The sequence below is a fragment of the Brienomyrus brachyistius genome, chromosome 17, assembly GCF_023856365.1.
Source record: "Brienomyrus brachyistius isolate T26 chromosome 17, BBRACH_0.4, whole genome shotgun sequence".
NCBI classification, from domain to species: Eukaryota; Metazoa; Chordata; class Actinopteri; order Osteoglossiformes; family Mormyridae; genus Brienomyrus; species Brienomyrus brachyistius.
Window position 1 is genome coordinate 14,757,927 of NC_064549.1, and position 21,316 is coordinate 14,779,242.

A 21,316-nucleotide genomic window follows, 5' to 3' on the forward strand; every position below is an offset into this window, starting at 1 on the left:
TACATCCAAATACATCTCCATGACCTCTCCAGATAATACTCTGGCCTACATCTTATTGCTGAAGATGGACCCAGGAGGGAAGAAAAACCTTCAACATTATAGCAACTTTAAATAATTTTCTATTAAACAAGGCGGTAGGAGACAGCAGAGATAGGAACTACCAGACGCTGCTGGGAGTTCTTTGAAAAGCCCCGTAAGAACCATCGTCCTTCTTAAACGACAGGATCCTCTCATAACCTGCGAAACATGGAAGTATAAGTCAGGATTGATGATTAAAGGTCCCTGGCCCCAAATGGCTTATGGGTGAATGAAAGGTGACTGTGACAGTCTGGGGCTCACCGCTCTGGATCATCCCACGGGCCTCATCCCGCCGTTCTGGCCCCAGGTTCACCCACTGGTTGGTGGCGTCGAGGTACTTTATGGCATGGATGGCCGGTGACATTTTCACCATGGTTTGCTCCGCGCAGCCAGTGGGCAGCTGGATGAGCCTGTTCACCCCTTGCAGATTCAGGCAGTTCCCCGCAGACTCGCCCATGGTCCCGCCTGCGATGGGGTGCTGAGCATTACACGATAGTCCAAAAAGACTGGTAGTGCGAGACAAATCACTTTAAGTGCAGTTAAACATGGATGGCAGTGCGGGTCAATGGGTAAATAACACTGGGGACTGGGGGTTCCGCTTCTACGCCTGGCTGTGTGGTTTTAGGAGCTAGAGAGATGTATGTTTGCTCAACATTGATTAATGCTGCAAAATGCTTCAAGGACTCTGCTCCTTTAAGAGCGGCACAGTTTATGTCGGGTTCACCTTGCATGGGGGGGGGGGGGGGGGGGTTCTAATGGGGGATCCATTTTATTGTGGCTTAATAACATTCCTTATTCACATCTGCTCTTTGAAAAATGCACATTTATCCACAAAATATTTATATCCTAAGGAAAGTCTTTGAAATGAATTGATAGAATTCTGATAGAATTGACTCTTTTTCCAGCAATCGTTGTGTGTGCCCTTGCCGTGTCATATGTGAACCTGGTCAGATCCTCATGTGCATTTAGCCATTGTAGCCCTGGGGCTCCGTTATGTATTGTTTGGTGGTTGTTTAATGCCTTTGTCAGCCCTCTTAAGGGCACTGTTCCCCCTTAAAGCGAGCCTCATCGTTTCTCGCTGCCATGATGCCTCGGTCAGCCAGATGTTACAATGGTGTCAGAATGCCGGAAGCTTTCCCACTGGCGCTGCATGGTAACATCATCCGACAAGCCTGGAGTGGCGGGTCGTGGGAAGCAGTGACAGCAGGATCTCAAGCTAGGGATCAGAAGCTGGTCCGCCGGTGCTGGAAGAAGAAAGGCCATTGGACACACCTTTGCGTACAAACCCAGAGCAGCCAATAGAACAGCTGATAGCAGCACAGAGGGGGAGGGGCCACTATGTCCTTCTGAAGCGCCGTGGACCTGTGTAATGTCTCCTCAAACCGCCCAGTCCACTAATCGCTCATCTGAGCTGGCGTCAGCGAGCAAAGAATGCGGACACTACTGCCGACTTGGACCCTTCACTTGCCATTGACTGCTCCCCGCTTGGCAGCTGCGAGGAGCCGCAGGGTGACCCCAGCTGCAACCGCAACTGTCAGATGCTGCAGGCTGAGGCTGCTCTGCAGAGCAGCAGGGAGGTGTGCTGCAGCTGGGTGGCCCGGCTGACTCAGGAACGCTGTGAGCTGGACAAGGACGAGGGACGATTGCGGGAGGACATGGAGATAGCGGCGGTGCATCCCCCAGAATCTGCTGGAGCAGCTGGCCAACCTGCAGCGGCTGCGTGAGGCCACCCGATCCAGGCAGCGGGAGAGCCAGCCAGAGACGCAGTCTGCCAGCCCAGAGTAGATCTCCACCAAGCCATGCAGAGGCAAAGTCCAGCACCTGGGGGGAACCGCACTCCCAGAGCCTGCTAGCAGCCTGGCTTTGTCCAGCTGGCCAACGCCCATGAGCGGACAGCTCCCGCCTTCACCAGAGAGGGATCACTGGACCTCTGGGACTTGAGGATGGGAGACCGGTTGTGGTGGCCGCCGGGACTGTCAACCTTTGATGGTGCTTGGGGAGGGTGGGGGCGACTTGGGGCCCTGTGGCCACAGAGGGCTAGTGGGACTTTCTGGGGATGCCAGGATGGGTAAACCCCTAGGAGGGGGGCAAAGTGGTGCTGGAGGTACCTGTTGGGCAGCATAGCATGTTGGACCGGTGCCAGCCCTGTAAATAATGTAAATAGTTTCCTGTATTTGTCATGTACTGTGGTGATATTATACTGTATGTAATGTCATGTGTAGCATTAATGTTAATTGTAGCAAGTAGTGTGTGTATGTGTGTTTCTGTGTGAATGATTTTCTTTTAAAATATGACAGATAGTATTGTACATCATTTGACTGTTGGAAAAATAAGTACCAAAAGGATTTTCCTGGTCTTACTGAAGGTTGTGAGGTTGCCACACATCGAAGGTAAAGTGAGGCGTCTGACTGGAGCTATAGAGCTATTGCGGGTCGTCCTAAGTGAGAATGACAGGCCATATGCTGTCAATGGTCCTTTCAGAGGTGCTATTAAAACTCAAGCATCAGATATGTTTTACTAAACTGTCAGTGAAATCTCTGCTGTAAGTACACAGCATATGTCGATCCAACAGTTCGATCACGACTTTCCTGAGCGCAGGTGTGAGGAAAAGAAGGAAATATCACTGGATGGTCACCATGAAAGCTGTCTTGATTGTTGAACATTGATTGAAGAAGTAGAAGATGAAGAAGATACCATTATTTTCACAGTAGAAATACAATGAAATATTTAGATCAAGTTTGTAGACACCAAGTAAAAAATATAAAAGAGAAAGAGAAAAGGTAAGAAACATTATAAATAAAAAAAGATAGTAAAATAAAAGAAGAATAAAAATAAAGAATAAGAAGGCTGGAATGTCATTGAAGAAGGAGAATTTGACGATGCAGAACAACTGTGGTGTTGCTGAACAGTCCGCATCGGATCTCGAGAAAGTTTCAGAAAGATCAGACATTTTATGAGGTATACAATCATTTTGGGGATGACACGATTGTGAGAGGGTGTGCCAAGAAGGTATCAGAAGAGCAGCTACACCCCGATAACAAAATGTTATGGTATGTACCTCATGACGGTGTATGCCATCCTCTGAAGGGAAAGCTCTTTGGTCTTTGATTGCGCTGTGAGCTTTTGAGGAACATCGCTAAACGAAGAGCTTCTACAGGAGCCGGATTTGGCTAATGCTTATTGATGTTCTAACCAGATTCAGACAGGAAAGAGCTACTGTTATGGCTGACACTGCAGCAGTGTACCACCCGGTAAAGGCACTGGATAAAGATGCTGATCTGCTAATGGTTTGCGGTGACCTGAAGGAGATCCAGAGGAGTATTAGATGGTGAGGAATAGTCTTTGGCGCCAAGTGTCTGCCAGCTGGAAGCTTTGCACTACAAAAGACAGCTGAAGACAACAGAAACATCTGAACCCCTGAAGCAGGTTATACAGTGTTGAGAAATTTCTATGCCTATGACTGCTTATAGTGTGTTCCAGATGAAAAGGAGGCAATTCAGGTAATTAAGAATCTCCAAGCTTTCTGCTCAAAAGGAGGCTTTCGTCTTGCTTGTTGGATAAGCAACAGCAAAGCTGCCATCGCAACTCTTCCAGAAAGTGAGAGAGCAAATGGTGACTTGGACTTGCAGCGTGATGTTCTCTCCATAGACACTCTTGGTGTTTGCAGCCTAATGTGTGTTACATATGTACAGTATATGCATGCATTTTTGAAATGCAAAAAAAAAGTATTATGAATAGTTCGATTGTTAGAAAAGGAGAAAATTCTATCAGAATTTTCAATTTTCCTCACAGACTATGTTTTAGATGTAATAATTTCATTGGATAAATGTGCATCTTTGAAAGAACAGATGTGAGTAAGGTATGTTATCGAGCCACAACAACGGTGTGAGGAGTTTGTTCGTTTTCATCTGTATTGTGTGGGCATCCTCTGGGAAACACGTAAGGTTAGGAGAACTCCCAGCTAACAGGGAATCCTCAAAGAACTTTAGCTAACATTATGTGAAAGAATTTGGCAGAGAACGTTGTTACTGTAGCGTTAATGGAACAATATTTCCACATTTTATATTTTAACAAAGGTTCAGTCAATGTTAGCATAGTGAAATTATTACTACATCCTTTTAATATAATTAACGATGAAAATATTATTGCTACTGTCTTGAACCTCTGATGTGTAAATCCACTGCCCTACTGTGACCTTCACTAATTTGCACATTATTATTCATAAGCGTAGCAGCGGGATGACGCTCTGCGAACATCAGGAAATCAGGACCCTTAATTGTAACATTCAGTAAACATTCCTAGAACAAAAAAACGTTGGTGTCTCTATATCATCCATAGAATGTGAGTTTGCACCTTATGATGCACTGGAACTTTCTGCAGGGTGTGCGCTGCCTGTGGGGAGGGCTTGTGGGCTCACTATGACCCTGCACTTTCTAAATGGTTAGTAACAATTTCTATGAATGCCATGTGTATAAGAATATATGAGCACATTCATAACACATTATAATGCATTCATAAAGCATTATAAACATGGCTAAAAATATTTATAAAAATGCTTTATGATGCTCTCATCTATAATAGACTAAAAATACCTTCATATTGCAGTACAAAGCATCCCTTAATCTCATACCGAGCATTATAATGCATTATGAAGGTATCTATAGTGCATTATAGATGGGAGCTTCACTGGAGCTTATGAAATATTATTATCAACCTTATAATACCTTATGACTGTCAACAGAAGATGCTGTAAAGCTTTATTAATTCTTATACTGACCATTGTAATGGACTATGAAGGTATGTTTAGTGCATAATAGATGACAGCTCTGTAGTGCATAATAGATGACAGAAGTAAATTGTTACCAATGCTTACTGATGGATGTAATTAAAAATACAGTCAGGTAATATAAATAACTGGAACAAAGTCTCGTAATTGACATTCTTTACTTCATCTCCTATTTATGCTGCTACGGCCTAGCAGAGAATGACATGTCCCAACGCCATTGCTTCTGAATTTCTCAGCATGTCGTTACCTTTGATGCTAATGTATGTCTCCCTTTCCTCGCCTGGAATCGAACTTGGAGGGGCTGGTATTTCGATATCCAGCTGTTTTGCACCTACGAAAAGTAGGGTCACGCATAGATCGGTCGATGTGGACCAGGTAAAAAAAAGACAATTGAAAGTTGATTTTCACACTTCGGCCCAAATCTCCCCTCCTGGCCGACGCATTCAGGCATTTCAGGCATCACAATAGAGGTTACCTTTCACGTCAAGATTGTATTCGTATTGCTCAGACACAACGTCTCCTTCCCCCTGTAAATCGTAGCGAAAAACATGGTATAATGTGATCAATGCGCATCAAATGTGCAAAAGTGGGAAGTAAGATAAGGTCGTTTTATAATACGCAAATCCACATTTTTTGCTGAAAGTAAAGTTGAATAGAAGAAGAAGAATGTAACCGTTTACTTCTCAAAAAGAGTGCAAGCAAACAAACAAACAAAAACAACACTAGGAAACAAAGGAAGGTTCCGTACCACCACTTTGAGGTCCTTCTTTATCATGTCCCCCACACCATCAGAGGTGAACGCGCTCACTTGGATGGGAATGTTTCCAATGATCAAGGGCACCATGACGAAGTAGACAGAGATAGCGGAATTCCCGGGAACTGTCACTACCTGCACATTTCTCTCATCGCTGGCAGTGCACAAGCCCTCCACCGAAGCCATCTGCACGGTCACCTGAGGTCGGAAGCACAAACACACAAACCCATGAACTACAAATACACTGATGTACATGTGGTGGAGTGAGGGGGCCTGCTTAAGTGCATCTACCCACACATCCCCAATTGGTCATTCAACAGTATTCCACCATAATAAAAGATGTACGGTACTGTAGCATCTGGGAAACTCCACCCTTCTCCGGTTTCCGCTGGTAATACTTCCACAGTTCGTACAGGTATGCATTACGTCACACATTTGTACCTGACACACTCAGTTAACATTACTGTTCGTTAAAAGTTATTTTAAAATGACTTTTAGTAGGACAGCTGAATGGCTTAAGTGACAGTAGTGCTGCCGACTGTTTTACATTCCTTCACAGTTCAGGTATACAGTCAAACCTTGGGTTGTGAGTAACTTGGTTTGCGAGTGTTTTGGAAGACGAGCAAAATTTTTAAATAAATTATAACTTGATAAACAAGCGAGGTATTGCAATATGAGTATTACATATACGCTTTGTCTGCCGAGCGCCACGTGATCACAACTGAGCTGATGGTTCTTCTCTCTCTCTCTTGCTGCGGGATTGTGGGTAATCGTCTCCCATGCTTGGTCTCAGTCTGCATGCCTCACTCGTATAGTTAAAATTTTGTAGAAAAGCACCACCTGAATAAGGGCGTAGCAGTGCGAGCGAAGAATCCAGAATTCTTTTCAAAGGTAAAGTGCAAGTTAATTTGTTTTATGTATTTTTACTTTACATTTTGCATTAATCATTTTTATATGAATATTTTTGGGTTGTGGAACGAATCATCTGAGTTTCCATTATTTCTAATGGGAAAAATTGCTTTGATATACGAGTGCTTTGGATTACGAGCACGATTCCTGAACAAATTTATTTTTTGTGGTTTGCCCTCCTGCTGGTGCCTTCCATGAGTATGTAATTATCTGAGTAAGGTGTGTTGTTGTACAGAATCCAGGGTCCTGTTTTAAGAAGTTGACTTGTGAGGAGGTGTGGTTTACCTCACTGCCAAAGTCTTGCTCATATTCGGCATATTGCTTTTAAACAAATATTTTTGTATTGAAATCATGTCTTTGCTTCTGCTTATTGGGGATCCAAACCTGTGTGCCTCTAGCATTAGGCTAGAAGAGTCATTGCATGAATATTCCTAGGTGAAAGTCCTAGGGTGGTGTAGTTGGTTATTCTTGTGGCTTACTCCACCTGTTCACGGCAGTGCACCATCCACCACTCTGCTACACAAATATGATGTAACGTACAAAGTCACCCCGATCTCTCTCCAGGTACAGCTTTGCCTATAGACGACATAGACGATTGCCTAGGGCGCCAATTGATTAGGGGGTGCAAAAATCAGAAGAAAAGCCTCTGGTAGTATTCTGTGATATTACAGTTATTTACGTATGTTTTATTTTTTCACTGCTTCCCTTGTGCTTGTGATTAGCAACCAGATACCCCATGCTACTGAAATGCTCTTAATATAAAGTGACAGAATTTGTTTTCTCTCGAGGGTGGGGGAGATGGACTCAGCAGGATCTCGCCAAGGGCGCCATAGCACATTCAGGCTTGGCCTTGTCTCTGTCACACGTGGAGAATCATCAGAAAGACATAAAGGTATCAGAAAGCATGCATATGACATTTAAGGTTTGATGACCTGCGCAACCATGAATTGAGGACCATGAATTGAAATTGCGGAATATTCTGGAAACCAAACCGACCCTCCAGAACCAGGGCTGTAACGAGGTGGAGACTAGGGACAGATTCCAACAGAAGCATTTCCCAGCGATTACCTCCAAGGGCTCCTCCCTGTAGTTATACAGCACAGCCTTCATCTCCAGCTGCTCATTTCGCTTCACTGAATAGGGGAGTTTCAGAGACACAAAAAAGTCCTGGAAGACCGTGAGTGGCCTTGGCTCAGCTATGCAGAAGCCTGGGGAGGAACACAAAAGGAAATTAACGTTGATTCATGCAGGACCAGCCAGAACTGATGTCTCAGCTGCGTGGGCGAGACGTGCCTTTCGCTTTGGAGATGCTGATTGCTTGTACTTCCCAGGTGGTGATGGAGTCCGGAACTGAGACATTGTGCCTGAAGAACAGCATTGAGCATTGAGCACTGTCTCTATCTTTGACTGGTGATCTGTGTGATGCACATCTACATCCATTGGCCAAAAGAAACCCTGGCTTCAAACTTAAGTAACTCAGAGGAGATGATGGCTCACCTGAGAACCCCAGTAGCGTCTACATCCTTAGTCATCCACATCCACGTCTGCGGGAAGAAACTGCGCAGGTAGATGTTCAGATTATTGTAGTCTGCTTCCTCCTGCACATTGCTGTCAGCTAGAAATAAGCAACGGCGTCAGGATGGAGCTGATTAAGATCAGTTTGAAGCCACGCTAACCAGTAACCTATAACCAAAGGCAGGAACAGCTGGTGACAGCCCGGCCGTCCCATTTGACACCACTTTCCCTTTGACCCTTTCGCAGCTTACAAAGGTTGAACCTTCCTAGACGCGTCATTCTATGGATGCAGCCCCTGAATTCGGACACAGCTAGAGACTATTTGGTATCAGACGTCAAATGCATTTAGATATTGGCAAATTCTCAGTGGGACGGATGAAATGCAGTACTTCTCGCGATGCTGTGTCTCCTCTTTGTCTTCCGGAGCTCATCTCTTTTCTTTTTGGCCTCATTACAGCATCTTAGGAACGCCCGTCTGCACTCAGGGGACTGGTGGGCGGTGTAGGCGTGCCGTGCCTCACAGGAGTACCGCAAGGGGTGGATCTTCGCCCCATTGTTACAGCACAGCTTCTCCTCACGCTTGTTGTAGCTGTTCACTGCAGACAAGGGGCACAAAAAAGTCACGTTCAGACAGGCGGCCTCCACATGGTAGCGACACACACCCACGTGTAAACGTAGAGGATGAGCCCCACCCCCTCACCTAAGTCCAGGACCAGCCTGGAGTATTCAGTAGACCTTTTCTGCCGTGTCTTCTCTGTTGGACAACCAAAGTCTGGAAGGAGTGAACCATCATCTGCCATTAGCCATTTTGACCATTTATCTCCATAAACGCTCATGCGGCAACATCTCAGATATTTATTTGCATCACGGCATGTCTTTCACACCTCGCCTCATGCTGGTCTTGGGTAGGACATTGCTGATGAATGTAAGGCCAGCATCGAGGAAAACTGACAGATGGTCTTTCCCCCCTCCCACTGAACAACCAAGGTCGTAAGAGTTCATGTAATGAAACATCTGGATGCCAAAGACAGAACAAATCAGGATAGATGCAGAATTCCGTAGTAACGACTGTGAGAACAGCTTATTAAGGTCTATGGTGCTATGCTACCTTGCGAGAGGTCAGCTTGTTCTGCTTGTTTAAAATGTACACTGCAGTGTCAACAGCTGCAAGGGCCACCTTGTCTGCACGGTCCGTCTGAACCATCACGTCCAAGATCTCTGACGGTTTGTAGTTGCGCTTGAAGGGCAGAATTTCTATCTGAGGACACAAAGGACATGCATGGGGGTGTTTAGAACAAATCTGGGGTCAAACAGAGACGTCAGCTCGTGGCTGTTGAAATTTTAGGTCACCTACCTGGCCTTCACAGACATCCTGAGCATCCACCCAAACCGAATCAGCCACCCTTATCCAGTTATCTCCCTGCTTTATATAGTAATAGGCCACGATGCGGAAGGAGGGGACAAGATCATTGCTGAAGGCCAGGCGGACAGTAGTCAGCTCTGTACGCTGGACCCTCCTTAGCTGGACCACTTTACCTTTGCTCAAAATCTGCATCAAAGAAAGGAGAAGAAGTAACTACAGTTCCCCCTAAAAGGACCAGGTGTGTATGAATACAGCTATGACATAATATTACAAGTTTCTTGCACCATGTAGTAGATGTGTGTAGGCCGGTTGAAGTCAGTGATATCTCTGAAGACCACAGTGATATCCTGGCCCCGCCTCAGGGTGACGTGGGGCACCTCGACACTCAGGAAACTGCTGCTCAGTGAGATCATGAGCTTGGGTGTCATTTGGGCATCGCTAAGGAGAGATTTCCCACGCTCCCCTTCAGCAAACACCTGCCATGGGACAAGAATAAGCAAAATTTAATGTTACTGCGGTCCAAGCTAATGTGCAGCCAGATGTTACCGCTGCCCAGCTAATAGAGAACGTTATCAGAACATCAGGCAATATTACAAGAAGGTCTTCTCAAAGTTAATGTAACGCTATTTCCACGTTTGACATTTAAGGTTCTGTCAATGTCAGCACAATAATATTATTACCTAAACAGCCTCTTAATGCAATTGATGTTTATTATAAAACATTATTTCATAACAGTGCTGTAAGTGTATATGGGAAATTCCCCATCCAGCTTCAAACTATGACCTTTGATGAGATGTAAAGCAACTGTGTTACCCCCTGCCCATACATAATTTTTATTAGTGCTGGGAACGTCAAGTAAACTGGACACTTTGAAAGTTTCCATACCTTAATCGTAACGTTTGGTAAATGTTCCTAGAATAAATAAATGTTAGCGGGGTGAGAGCTTCCTTCAGATATTACCTTTATGTTCAGAGACCTTGCATGCTTGGGTACTTTAAAAGTCAGTTGTGCCTCCCCATCCTCATTGCCAGCTGCTTCCAGGTTGATGGACTCACTGATCATATCCACAGTGGCACTCATTTTGGCGTTTGGGACCACAGTTCCATCTGGGTAGGTTGTTGTAGCCTAATTTAATATTAAGAGGATGGAATGTTTGGCTATGAAACTAAAGGATGGATGTGTAAAGAAATACGTAGGTAGAAACTATTACCAAGATGGAGAACTCGCCCCCAGGTATGAAATATTGTTTTGTTTTTGACAAATCAATCACATAAGGTGTGGAAACAATCTTCACCAAGCTCTCTGCCTCCTCAAGCTCTCCGGCTGAAGTGGAACAGAGCAAAGGTCTTATTTCACAGAAGTACAATAAAACTGCAAAGCTTTCAGGCAGCACTCTGCTCAATGAACATAAAGTAAAACAGAACAGTGGCATTTTATTAATCAGTGAGGGGATGTTCTCTTTTTGCTTCGCCTCATCTTGCTCTCCATGAGACACATAAGCAAGTGAAAGCAAACTGGGGGTCACAGCAGAGGACTAGCCAGTGTGCAACTCCCCATGAGCTACAAGTTAAGGACCTTGCCCAAGGGCCCATAGGTGTGGAGTTGATGTGCTGAGGCCTGGGTGTAAAGAGGCAGTTCACCTCAAACCTGAAAAAAATGTTGTAGAGGTGTTTTAGCGCTATATATCCATCTGGGTCATTCGCTGGGAGTCGCTTAGTTTTGGAGATATCAGCCATAGAAATGTCAGGCTTTGCTCAAATATGGGACATTTGAAAAACTGTAATATCTCCGCCAGAAATCATGACCCGGTTACTCAAGATAATCCACAGACTTTGTAGTGAGCAGTTTGATGTACGAACTACTTCCTTGTACCGAACTCATGACACTAATCGTATCAATTGCATCATATCAGCAGGATGCTCGTATCTTCTGTGCAATGAGTAACCTGTCATGAGTTCTGGTAAGAGAGGTTGCTGTTGAATTTCTTAAAGAAAGTGAATGTCATTCAGTCCCATTATATTAGAGAGAAGCCCGACATTTCTGTGGCCGATTTCGCAGACAGAGATTTAGCCTGTTCAGCCACACACTGCCCTCAGCTTGATAAGTTAAGCTGATCAAGTGAAAATTCAGGCTTTGAAACAAATATCTAAGGAAAGACTGCATACTAATGTGGAGCATCAATGTCTTGCATTAGCAAACCACAGCTGGAGGAAAATGATCCATGAATTGGCCGTGTTGCCCCTGTGTTATGTAGATCTTACTTGCAGTCTCAAGCGCGCTCACTGCAACGTAAAGGTGATAGCCCTCTATGTTTGTGATACTTTGCATTTCTGCTTTGTGGCGCAGCTCATCTGTGTGGAGAGTAATTTCTGTGTTCCCATCCAGAATCTGTCATGACAGAAAAGGATATGTGGCATTGCAAGTATTCCAAACACCTGGTTGTATTTTTGCTACATAAAATTCAGTGATTCATTTAATTATCTTACTTTATTTTGCATTTCAAGACCAGGCAGATATGTCCTGTTGCCTTCTCCATCCACAAGTGCAAATCTTATGTAGGCTAAGCCCTGGAGACCTTTTCCATAAGTGTACCTTGAATTAGCAAACCACATAGTAAGGAGCACATTAAAGAGCACTTCAGAGCCTTGGACACTTTAACTGAAACTTCACAGACTGTCAGACACACCCACCTTGCAGATACGCTGAATTTTAATGACGGGTCCATGAGTAGGTAGTAAGGCTTAAAGGCCTTTATGGTCACTTCAAATGATGGAAGGACTAAGCAAAATCAAAGAATAAAAAAAGCTTTACTTGAACATGATGGGGTATGTTAAGGTAATTAAATAATTCAACATAAAACATTTCTACCGAGTCATACTCCATCAATCCTTCTTCTGTACCCAGTTTTCCTATTCACAGTCACAGGGGTCTCAAGATTGTATGAGAAGATGTGGGTGCAATGCAGGGAATAACCCAGGATTGTGCCACAACACCAGTCACTCACACATGCAGGCAATTTGGTACAGTAGCTCCAACTAACCTCAGCTCATTTTTGGACTGCGGGGGCAGGGGGGAATCAGAGCACCAGGAGGAAACCCCATGACAACATGGGAAGAAGATGCAAACTCCAGACACACAGAGCCAGAACAGAGACTCAATCCCCAGTCCCAGAGGTGTGAGGCAGCAATGCCACCCCTCCGAACCATACAGTACTGTAATCGTTTAACCTTATGCAGCATTAACCTTCTACAGATCCATGCATGATGACATACCGTATTCCTTGACCTCAAATTCCACACTGGAATTGGACATGGGGTAATGTGAAAACCAAGCAATTATTTTCCAGTGGCCAGCCCTAAAAACATCACAAAAGTTATGATATTTGCACCTTCACAAGCTTCATTGTTATGCCAAAATCCAGTGTTACAAAATCATCCGTCACTCACTGCTCGACGTCAGGTACTCCTATCGCATGCTCATAGATCTGCCTGGATCGCACAACGTTGTTGTAGATTATCAGGCCTTTGGAATTCTGTAGGAAAAGCCAAGTTCAGCACCATCCTGGGGGACATGACGTGTTCCACATCCTGGAGACCAAGGCCAGCAGTATCAGATGCTCACCAGTATTCTTATGTTGATAGTTTCATCTGCTGGCAGCAGGTATTGGTCCAATGTGAAGACTCTGAAATGGACTGATTTTTTTTTTGATAAAACATAGAATACATAAGAGTTCAAAGTCCTTCACTGAGTTCTCTTATATTACATATGGCCATATATTAAAAGTGTCAGACACATTATCACTTTATAGCACATTAAAACATTTAAGCACGTTACCGTTATCCCCTGGGTTGTAGATGGGTTTATCTGTCTGGATGAAGATGTACCCTTTCCTGGTGGACAGGATGATGTCTTCCTTCCGAGTCTTTGGAAATATACTACTTTCCGCCACCAGTTGGACATAGAAATTTTTTTTCAAATTCTGATAATTGCTTGAATCTACCTACATTGAATCAGAAATATATTTGTTACGGAGATTGCTGTGGGAATTTCTTACACAGTGCATGCATTGTTTTTGTATCCAGAAAAGTTCTTTTGAGCAGTTTTGGTCGTCAACAAACATTTTTGTTCGTCCGTAGGCATTTCTATACAGTATATGATGTTTATTTTAATAGGCAGAAACACTGGCAGACTACGATCTGACAGTGCTTACCTTGAGCTTAACTGTCGCCTGGTAATCATTGTTCCCGTTAAGTAACACTGTTTCCATGCTTGACAATCGCTTATTGCTCAGTTGGTCCTCAAAGTAAAGTTTGAAAGTGACATCGGTGGTGGAACCGTCAAGCTGGACCGTCACGGTCTCGTCCACATCCAGATGAACGACATTAGGGGCTGTGATCAGCCATCTGAATTACACGTGTAAATGCACGCATGCTTTTGGGTCAGATTTCAAAAATCAGATTATCTCAAAATTACCATCATCATCATCATCATCATCAACAACAACAACAACAATAATAATAATAATAATGTCATATTAGATTACAAATAATGTCACATTAGATTACAAATAATGTCACATTAATTACAAATATTGTTACATAAAGAGGTATATTTATAAATACACAAGAAAATGCATTGAATAGTAATACGTGAAAATAAAGCAGAATATTGCTATAACGGGGATGATTCGTGCCCCCCACACTAACCCCCACCCCATTTGAAGCTTCTGGGACGCCACCCTGGTCATCCTTAAAGGGCCAGGACCTGGATTGGGGGCTGGGGTGACAATGCCCAGGGCCAAGCAGATTCCCCAGGGCACCATACAAAGCGTCATCAAGAAAATCATGCACATCCTCCCCTTTCTCCACTAGCGTATCATAGATATCAAGGTTACTGACTTATACCACGCATGTACACTAAACACCAATCCATCGCAAATGAGAAAAGGTCTTGATCTTGACACTCACAATGGCTGTTCAGCGCTTACTGCTGTCAGGCTGATAATGAGGATCAGTGCAAACTTCATCTTGTTCTTTGGCTTGGTCTTATCACGCCTTTTTAATCAACGACTTTCTTCAGTCTCTACTCCTTTTTACTAAACCTGCAAGTATATCAAATGTTACTTAAAAACATCCAGCAAGCAGAAGCTGATCTCTCAGTCTGCCCCTGAGAGAGCCTACCTGCCACAAATGAGCCGAGCGCTTCCCTCCTGCTGGACGGCCCAGTGTGAGACTACTGCACTGGCCGCTGAATTTCACAGTGCGAAACCTGGCACATTGTCACCGAATAGCTGAACAGACCACATGATTTCCCAGAGAAGCCGATCTTACAGCCAAAACTGGAGGGGGGCAAGTGGACAAGAACTGTTTTGAAATGAAAGTGGAGAATACAAATGACTCCTCAGTATCTTCTTATAGATAAACAGTCTAAAAACATTACAGGTAGGTTCACACACACGTACGCACTGCAAACACACACACAGCGGAACATTTACAAACCATTCAAATACAGTGTTTACATATCTATACATAATTAAAACCAGGTGAGATACATATTTGAAATGGTATATAAATATCTCCTCATTGTGTTTCAAATAAACAAAAATAAATATGTAACATAATATAGAAGGACTTTATATTTCCCGTTGTAACGTTTTACTTGGATGAAATACCACTGGCAGTTTTATGTTTTATTCACAGAAAATAAATGCTCTTCTGTAAAGTTGCCGATCCCTTTTCTAATTTTACTGTCATAACTGTATTTTTAATTTTTTTTTGGTAAAAAAAAAAAACTGTTAGTTTGTTGTCTTTTTTTAAACCTTTGACCCCTCAGCAAAATGTTTATCCACTGCATGTAACAGGAAATGGGGCAACAGGTCGTGGCAATCTCCATAGCAACACCAATCTCCATAGCAACACCAATTTCCATAGCAACACCATATACACACATCTGCTTTATATAAAAGCTGAAACTTACAATGGTGGCAGATTCAAGAGACATTCTTCAGAGTTGAAAGAGAGGGACAGAAATCTGTTTTACTCAGTAATAAAAAGTGACATTTTTGTGACATGCTTATACTAACATAATGAAAGTATATGAAATGAAAGAAGATATTAAGCAACAGAAACTGAAGAAATTAATTATTTTGTAAAATAAATGGCCCAATTTCTCTCAAACATACAATTCAATACCTGAATTAAGATGACATATATTTTTTACAAAGTAGAAACAAAAATTATGGCTTAGCTTAACAAAGTAATTTGATATGCAAGAAAATGCATAATAATTTCTGAAAAAGGGGTATTTATTGTGCGGACCACATTCCTGTTCATATGAGATCTATGTTACAAGTTCCTCGTGTGCGTTGGTAATATTTTAACACTGGCCATTTCCAGTGTTGAAGGCAACTGTATCTTCAGTAAATGTGTATGTACTGTCATGGAGGCACCTCCAGACCTTCACTCACACAGCATCATGGCTGATGGGCGGGTGGGCGGGGCTCAATGCAGAGCAAATACCTGTCAGAGATCAAGACTAGGGTTCGGGACAGCCAATCAGCTGACCTGCTGCCTCAGAGTCCCGCCCACAGTGACCCACAGTGGTCAGACCAACTGCTGCCACTCATCCAGATTCACTGCTTTAAAATAGCCCCCCTGAACAGGTGCGCTGGGTCTCCCTGTCTAAATCACTGGCTTCTTTTCTACGGGGGCTGAAGCTTTTTCCTGCTGTGACTTATGTGCATTTTTTGAACTTGAGTCCATGACAGTATATACATGTACATGCAAACAAAAAGAGGTTAAACATTTTTGGTTTCATTATGTTCAACATATTTATCATAAGCAATCAGTGGAGTCGCAGAGTAATTAGCATGATTAAATGAGCTGAGACATATGAACCAGATTTCTGTGTAGATTGCATAATGTGTTTGTTTAAAACATAGGCAAGGTATGTCGCATTACAGTATGACACGTGTGGGGGCGTGGCAGTTTGATGGGACAGGTCAGGTGACTACAGTTACTTGTGATGACTCACTGCACCTGCGCAATTTTCATGTCTAACAGTTTAAATGGAGTTGTTCTCAATTCACACTTCATCATAACTAAGTCCTGCCATCTCTCCTGTACTCTACATGGTCGAGTAATACACTGTAACTTCCAGCAGCTGCACAGAAAAAAATGGCATTTCATCAGAGCCATACCTGTTGGATGGCAGGGTTCATCAGTTTCAGTCCTGGAGGGCTAGTTTGCAACACAGAGTGCTGATTTTCCCACTCAGACACACATACTAAACCTGATAATTTGCTCAGGTCGATGTATGTGAGGAGGGAAGTCTGCAATCTGCGTTGGATTCTGGCCCCCCAGGATTGGGGATCCCTGCCCTAAGATGTCAGCCTAGTGCCTGTACTTGGATGCATAAGCCATGCTTCTCTTCTCTGACTTTATTTTATTTTTAATTTAGCAAAAAGAGGTTTCGCTCTGCTTCAATACGATTTTGACACCAGTTTTTGGGGGGCAGCCTGGTGATCCCCTGACGATGTTCATTACAGCTGTGGTGTTATCACTGGCTGTTCCGCAGGGATGTGTCTTTTTAAATGGGAACTGTACATGGTCTGTTGCACACCGAGGAAGGCATTATGCAGAAACGCATCTGTGTTGTGTGCAGACTTACAATAAAATCGTATTGAAGCAAAGAGCAATCCCTTATTGTTAAATTTGATTGATTCTCTTATAGTGGTCCAGCACTTTGACGATTGTATTATAGTATTAGGAGTGAAGCCTGTTTGTCTGTTCACCTTTATTTTATTTAATTAAATTTTCCCTTCTAATGTAATTTATTGTTGGGACCCAAAATTCCATTGTTTTTATGACAGTGAAAAAAAAAACTGCTTTTTAAACATCCTGAAAGATCCACAGGCTCATAATTCAATCCGTTTCTTGAAGAGCGAATATTATTGTTTCATAACAAGGACATAGTACTGACTGCTCAAAATAATTACGAAAATTTCTCCACTTCTGGATGGAAGGTGAACCTCACTGCTGATACTGATGCCTGATTTGCACTGGGTTGCTAAAGCCAGTATGGTCTCACAAGATTCAGTGGTAACACTTTACTAGACGGACCACAAATAATGTAGTATTATGCTATTATTTATGTATTAATTAACCACAAACTAAGCCTTAGTTACATACTGATCTCATGTTAATTCATCATTATAGAATCGTGACACATGTTTTCAAGCAGTTACTATGTTTATTACTATATGTGTTAATTATGTAAACCTTTGTGAACTACAGAAGGCACAAGTCATGAATAATACAAGTTAAATACTGACCTCATGTTTGTTCATCATTAATGAATCTTGATGCATCTTATCTCAAGTAGCAGCTATATTTGTTCATGACTGGTTCATAATTTGTACTTCAGTAGTAACTGATTTATTACTAAGTATTTGTGGCCCGTTGTGTAAAATGTTACCCGTGCAGCTTTACACAGAATAATACACCAGAATGAAAAGAGGCAGGGTAAAAACAGAGTGCATGCAGGAAGGACAGACGACCAGTGTCCAGAATATTTAACGTGACACAAGGTGAAATCAAAAACACACTGAAATAACACATCGCTTACATTTGGAAAACAGAGATTGGGAAGAAAAATGTTATACAATGTCCGTGAAATCCAGTTTTCAGATTCACGTCTGCTTCTGATCCTTCTGGACATTACGAATGTGAATAATTCAAATATGTAAAAGGGTTTTACAAAAAAGATTGAACTACTGTAAGACTGAAAATTTTGATGCACTCGTGATGAAAGTGTACTACGGTGTATATACATTAAGATAGGTATACAGCAGTAGTAGGCTTTGGGTGTATAAATATTTCACTGGAACAACTGAACAGGGCCTTTTTACATTTCAGACCATCAATTAAATAATCGACATTCACTGAAAAAATCCTCCGACACCTCCTGGCAAACTGGTAATGTGAAGTTCTAGAACCTTTGGATAAATCATTAAAACATGAGCATAGAATAAAAGCACTCCACAGATGGGAAGACCTGCTGCAGACGGAGGCCTGCAGTGTGGGTAAGTTAGGCCCAATGGGATACAGCAGAGTTTCCATTTACTCTCCCATCAGGATCCCCGATGGAGGTGCTTGTACTCACACCTCTGTGCTGTCCTTACAGTTATATTCTTGAGTCGCCACCAGGCCCTTTTGGCTTGGGCTGTGAGGATATGCCTTCTTTGTTTTGAACCGCAGCGTTAAGATGACGGCAGCAAGGGCCAGGACGACCAGGATAACCAGGCTGGCCAGTAAGCCAGAGGTCAGCATGTGCCCATCGGTACTGCCCTTGTGGTTGAATTCCTGTGGCATGACGCCGCCAGCATACACCTCCCGGTCATGACCCCCGGGGTGTCGCCGGAGTCTGATGTGCTGAATGTTGGTGCCTCTGCTGTTTTCTGGTCCTATGTCAGCAGTGATGGGCGGCACGCTGCCGGATGACCTCTTGGGGCGCTGCTGAGCTGTGTGACGGTGCTCTGATGACACCAGAGAGTGGTACTCTGTACTTCTCTTCCTCATTCCCCGGTTGGCGTTGCCCCTTGACCGGATGGTGTAGACAGCATGGAGGAACCACTCCCTCCCATTGGACACCTGGAAAGAGATGGTCATCCACCAAAATTCACTAACTGGGAATTAAAGGACTCTCACTAAGGGCTCACTAAGGATTCACTCAGAACTCAGTCAGAACTCACTCAGGACTCATTCAGGACTCTCAAAATTCCCACATACCGCACCACCATACACTATTTATCCATTTGTACTTTGTACATAGTATAGACTATTTCATATTTTGAACACAAAGTTCCGGTCCCAGTCTCATGGTACTGTTGTGTACCATGACAAGAATGAACTACACGGCCGAAGATATGGTGCAGGGGAAAAGTTCAGGAAATGTCTGCTGTTCTTAAACATTCCCTCTCTTAAGATAGAAACCAAACTTATCTGAATAATGTCTTTCTATTTTTGAATTTGAGTGAAATTTATGAAAAAAATGTCCCCACAACATCAAAATGGCAGGTTTTTATCACACTGTGAGGACACATGGTCCCCACAATGCAATGTAATGTATATGTGTCTATATACAGTGTATACATATATTTATACACACGTACATACATACATACATTGGGACACCTGCTTTTACACACACATGAACATTAATGCCATTACATTATTAATACGTAGGCTTTAATATCGATTTGGTCCACCCTTTGCAGCCATAACAATTTCAATGCTTCTGGGAAGGCTGTCCACAAGGTTTAGGAGTGTGTTTTTGGGAATTTTTGACCATTCTTCCAGGAGAGCATTTGTGATGTCTGATTTTGGACGAATCTCCGCTCTAATTCATCCCAAAGGTGTTCTATTGGGTTGAGGTCAGGCTCTGTGCAGGCCAGTCAAGTTCCTCCACACCAGACTTCCTCATCCATGTCCTTATGGACCTTGCTTTATGCACTGGTGTGCAGTCATGTTGGAACAGGAAGGGACCATCCCCAAGCTGTTCCCACAAAGCTGGGAGCATGAAATTGTACAAAATGGCTTTGAATGCTGCAGCAGTTCACTGGAACTAAGGGGCCAAGCCCAACCCCTGAAAAACATCCCCACACCATAACCCCCCCTCCACCAAACATTACACTTAGAACAAGGCAGTCAGGCAAGTACCGTTCTCCTGGCAACCGCCAAACCCAGACTCGTCCATCGGATTGCCAGACAGAGAAGCGTGATTCGTCACTCCAGAGGACACGTCTCCACTGTTCTAGAGTCCAGTGGCAGCGTGCTTTACACCACTGCATCCGGCGCTTTGCATTGCACTTGGGGATGTAAGGTTTGGATGCAGCTGCTCAGCCATGGAAGTTCTCTACTGTTTTTCAGCCAATCTAAAGGCCACACAAAGTTTGGAGGCCTGTAGCTACTGACTCTGCAGACAGTTGACAATTTCTGCACACTGTGCACCTCAGCTTGCATTTTCCCTGCTCTGTGATTTTACGTGTCCTACCACTTCATGGCTGAGTTGCTGTTGTTCCCAATTGCTTCCACTTTGTCATAATACTACTAACAGTTGACCGTGGAATATTAAGCAGTAAGGAAATTTCACTTCACATCTGTGCTTAATGTCTTCCATCCTTTTTGAAGGTCACATGATGTCATCCTACGATTCATGGGAAACTGTCAGATTATTTAACAGTCATCTTTGGCATGAGAAAGTCGCTTCCGCTCTCTGTCTGGCTGCTTTCTGCTCATTCCCAGTATCTCTTGCTTCATCTCGGTCTTGTGTTCTGCTGTCTTAGAAATTTCGAACCTGGAAGCAACCTGCTGCTCAGTATAGCCTTCTGAGAGGAGAACCACGATTAAACCGGGATTTTAAAATGCAGACTTATTTTAAAATATAGGGCGGTCTCTTAATTTTTTCCTCAGCTGTATGTGTGTGTGTGTGTGTGTCTGTCTGTCTGTGTGTGTGTTTTGCAATGCCTTACTTGCTGCAGAGAACTCACACGTACTATGATCAGTAATTCTGGACCACAGAGAATACAAAACTACCCAGAGGAAGGCCAAGCAAAAAGACGAGTGTGGGATATGGTCCTGTAGCCTTGGAGATGTGAGGTTATAACTACTGAGGCCACATACAGCTGGGTCAAATCATGATTAGAATTTAATCACGAATGGGGCCTATATCCTAAAAACCAATGATAAATCTGAAAAATGATGCTGGAACATCATGATGATGGGCAGGGTAGTTAAATGAGTTACAGATCGGTGCCTGTGTCCAGAAGGTCATGGGTTCCAATCCCATGGTCAGCTGAGTAATCATATCACGATTGCGTACTTGACCAAGACCGTTACCGCCAGGGATGCTG

The 21,316-nt window shown here is 43.4% G+C and overlaps 2 protein-coding genes across 2 annotated transcripts in view; both read right to left on the bottom strand.

Moving 5' to 3' along the window:
- c4 (complement component 4) overlaps positions 1-14,736 on the bottom strand; it is a 23,015-nt gene extending 8,279 nt beyond the window's left edge. The window contains exons 1-26 of the mRNA XM_048980356.1: positions 14,586-14,736; positions 14,373-14,506; positions 13,616-13,808; positions 13,240-13,405; positions 13,027-13,097; positions 12,852-12,937; positions 12,678-12,760; positions 12,096-12,183; positions 11,892-11,997; positions 11,667-11,793; positions 10,616-10,728; positions 10,366-10,530; positions 9,690-9,881; positions 9,397-9,591; positions 9,151-9,300; positions 8,927-9,056; positions 8,743-8,814; positions 8,432-8,638; positions 8,025-8,142; positions 7,821-7,891; positions 7,596-7,735; positions 5,613-5,816; positions 5,340-5,391; positions 5,112-5,195; positions 340-543; positions 162-237 (exon numbers count right to left, since the gene is read on the bottom strand). Of these exons, the coding sequence (XP_048836313.1) occupies positions 162-237; positions 340-543; positions 5,112-5,195; positions 5,340-5,391; positions 5,613-5,816; positions 7,596-7,735; positions 7,821-7,891; positions 8,025-8,142; positions 8,432-8,638; positions 8,743-8,814; positions 8,927-9,056; positions 9,151-9,300; positions 9,397-9,591; positions 9,690-9,881; positions 10,366-10,530; positions 10,616-10,728; positions 11,667-11,793; positions 11,892-11,997; positions 12,096-12,183; positions 12,678-12,760; positions 12,852-12,937; positions 13,027-13,097; positions 13,240-13,405; positions 13,616-13,808; positions 14,373-14,431 (3,152 nt within the window). The 5' untranslated portion in view covers positions 14,432-14,506; positions 14,586-14,736. The remainder of the gene's footprint in view (positions 1-161; positions 238-339; positions 544-5,111; positions 5,196-5,339; positions 5,392-5,612; positions 5,817-7,595; positions 7,736-7,820; positions 7,892-8,024; positions 8,143-8,431; positions 8,639-8,742; positions 8,815-8,926; positions 9,057-9,150; positions 9,301-9,396; positions 9,592-9,689; positions 9,882-10,365; positions 10,531-10,615; positions 10,729-11,666; positions 11,794-11,891; positions 11,998-12,095; positions 12,184-12,677; positions 12,761-12,851; positions 12,938-13,026; positions 13,098-13,239; positions 13,406-13,615; positions 13,809-14,372; positions 14,507-14,585) is intronic.
- Positions 14,737-15,895: 1,159 nt separating this feature from the next.
- frem2b (FRAS1 related extracellular matrix 2b) overlaps positions 15,896-21,316 on the bottom strand; it is a 55,710-nt gene continuing 50,289 nt past the window's right edge. The window contains exon 24 of the mRNA XM_048981719.1: positions 15,896-19,055. Within this exon, the coding sequence (XP_048837676.1) occupies positions 18,564-19,055 (492 nt within the window). The 3' untranslated portion in view covers positions 15,896-18,563. The remainder of the gene's footprint in view (positions 19,056-21,316) is intronic.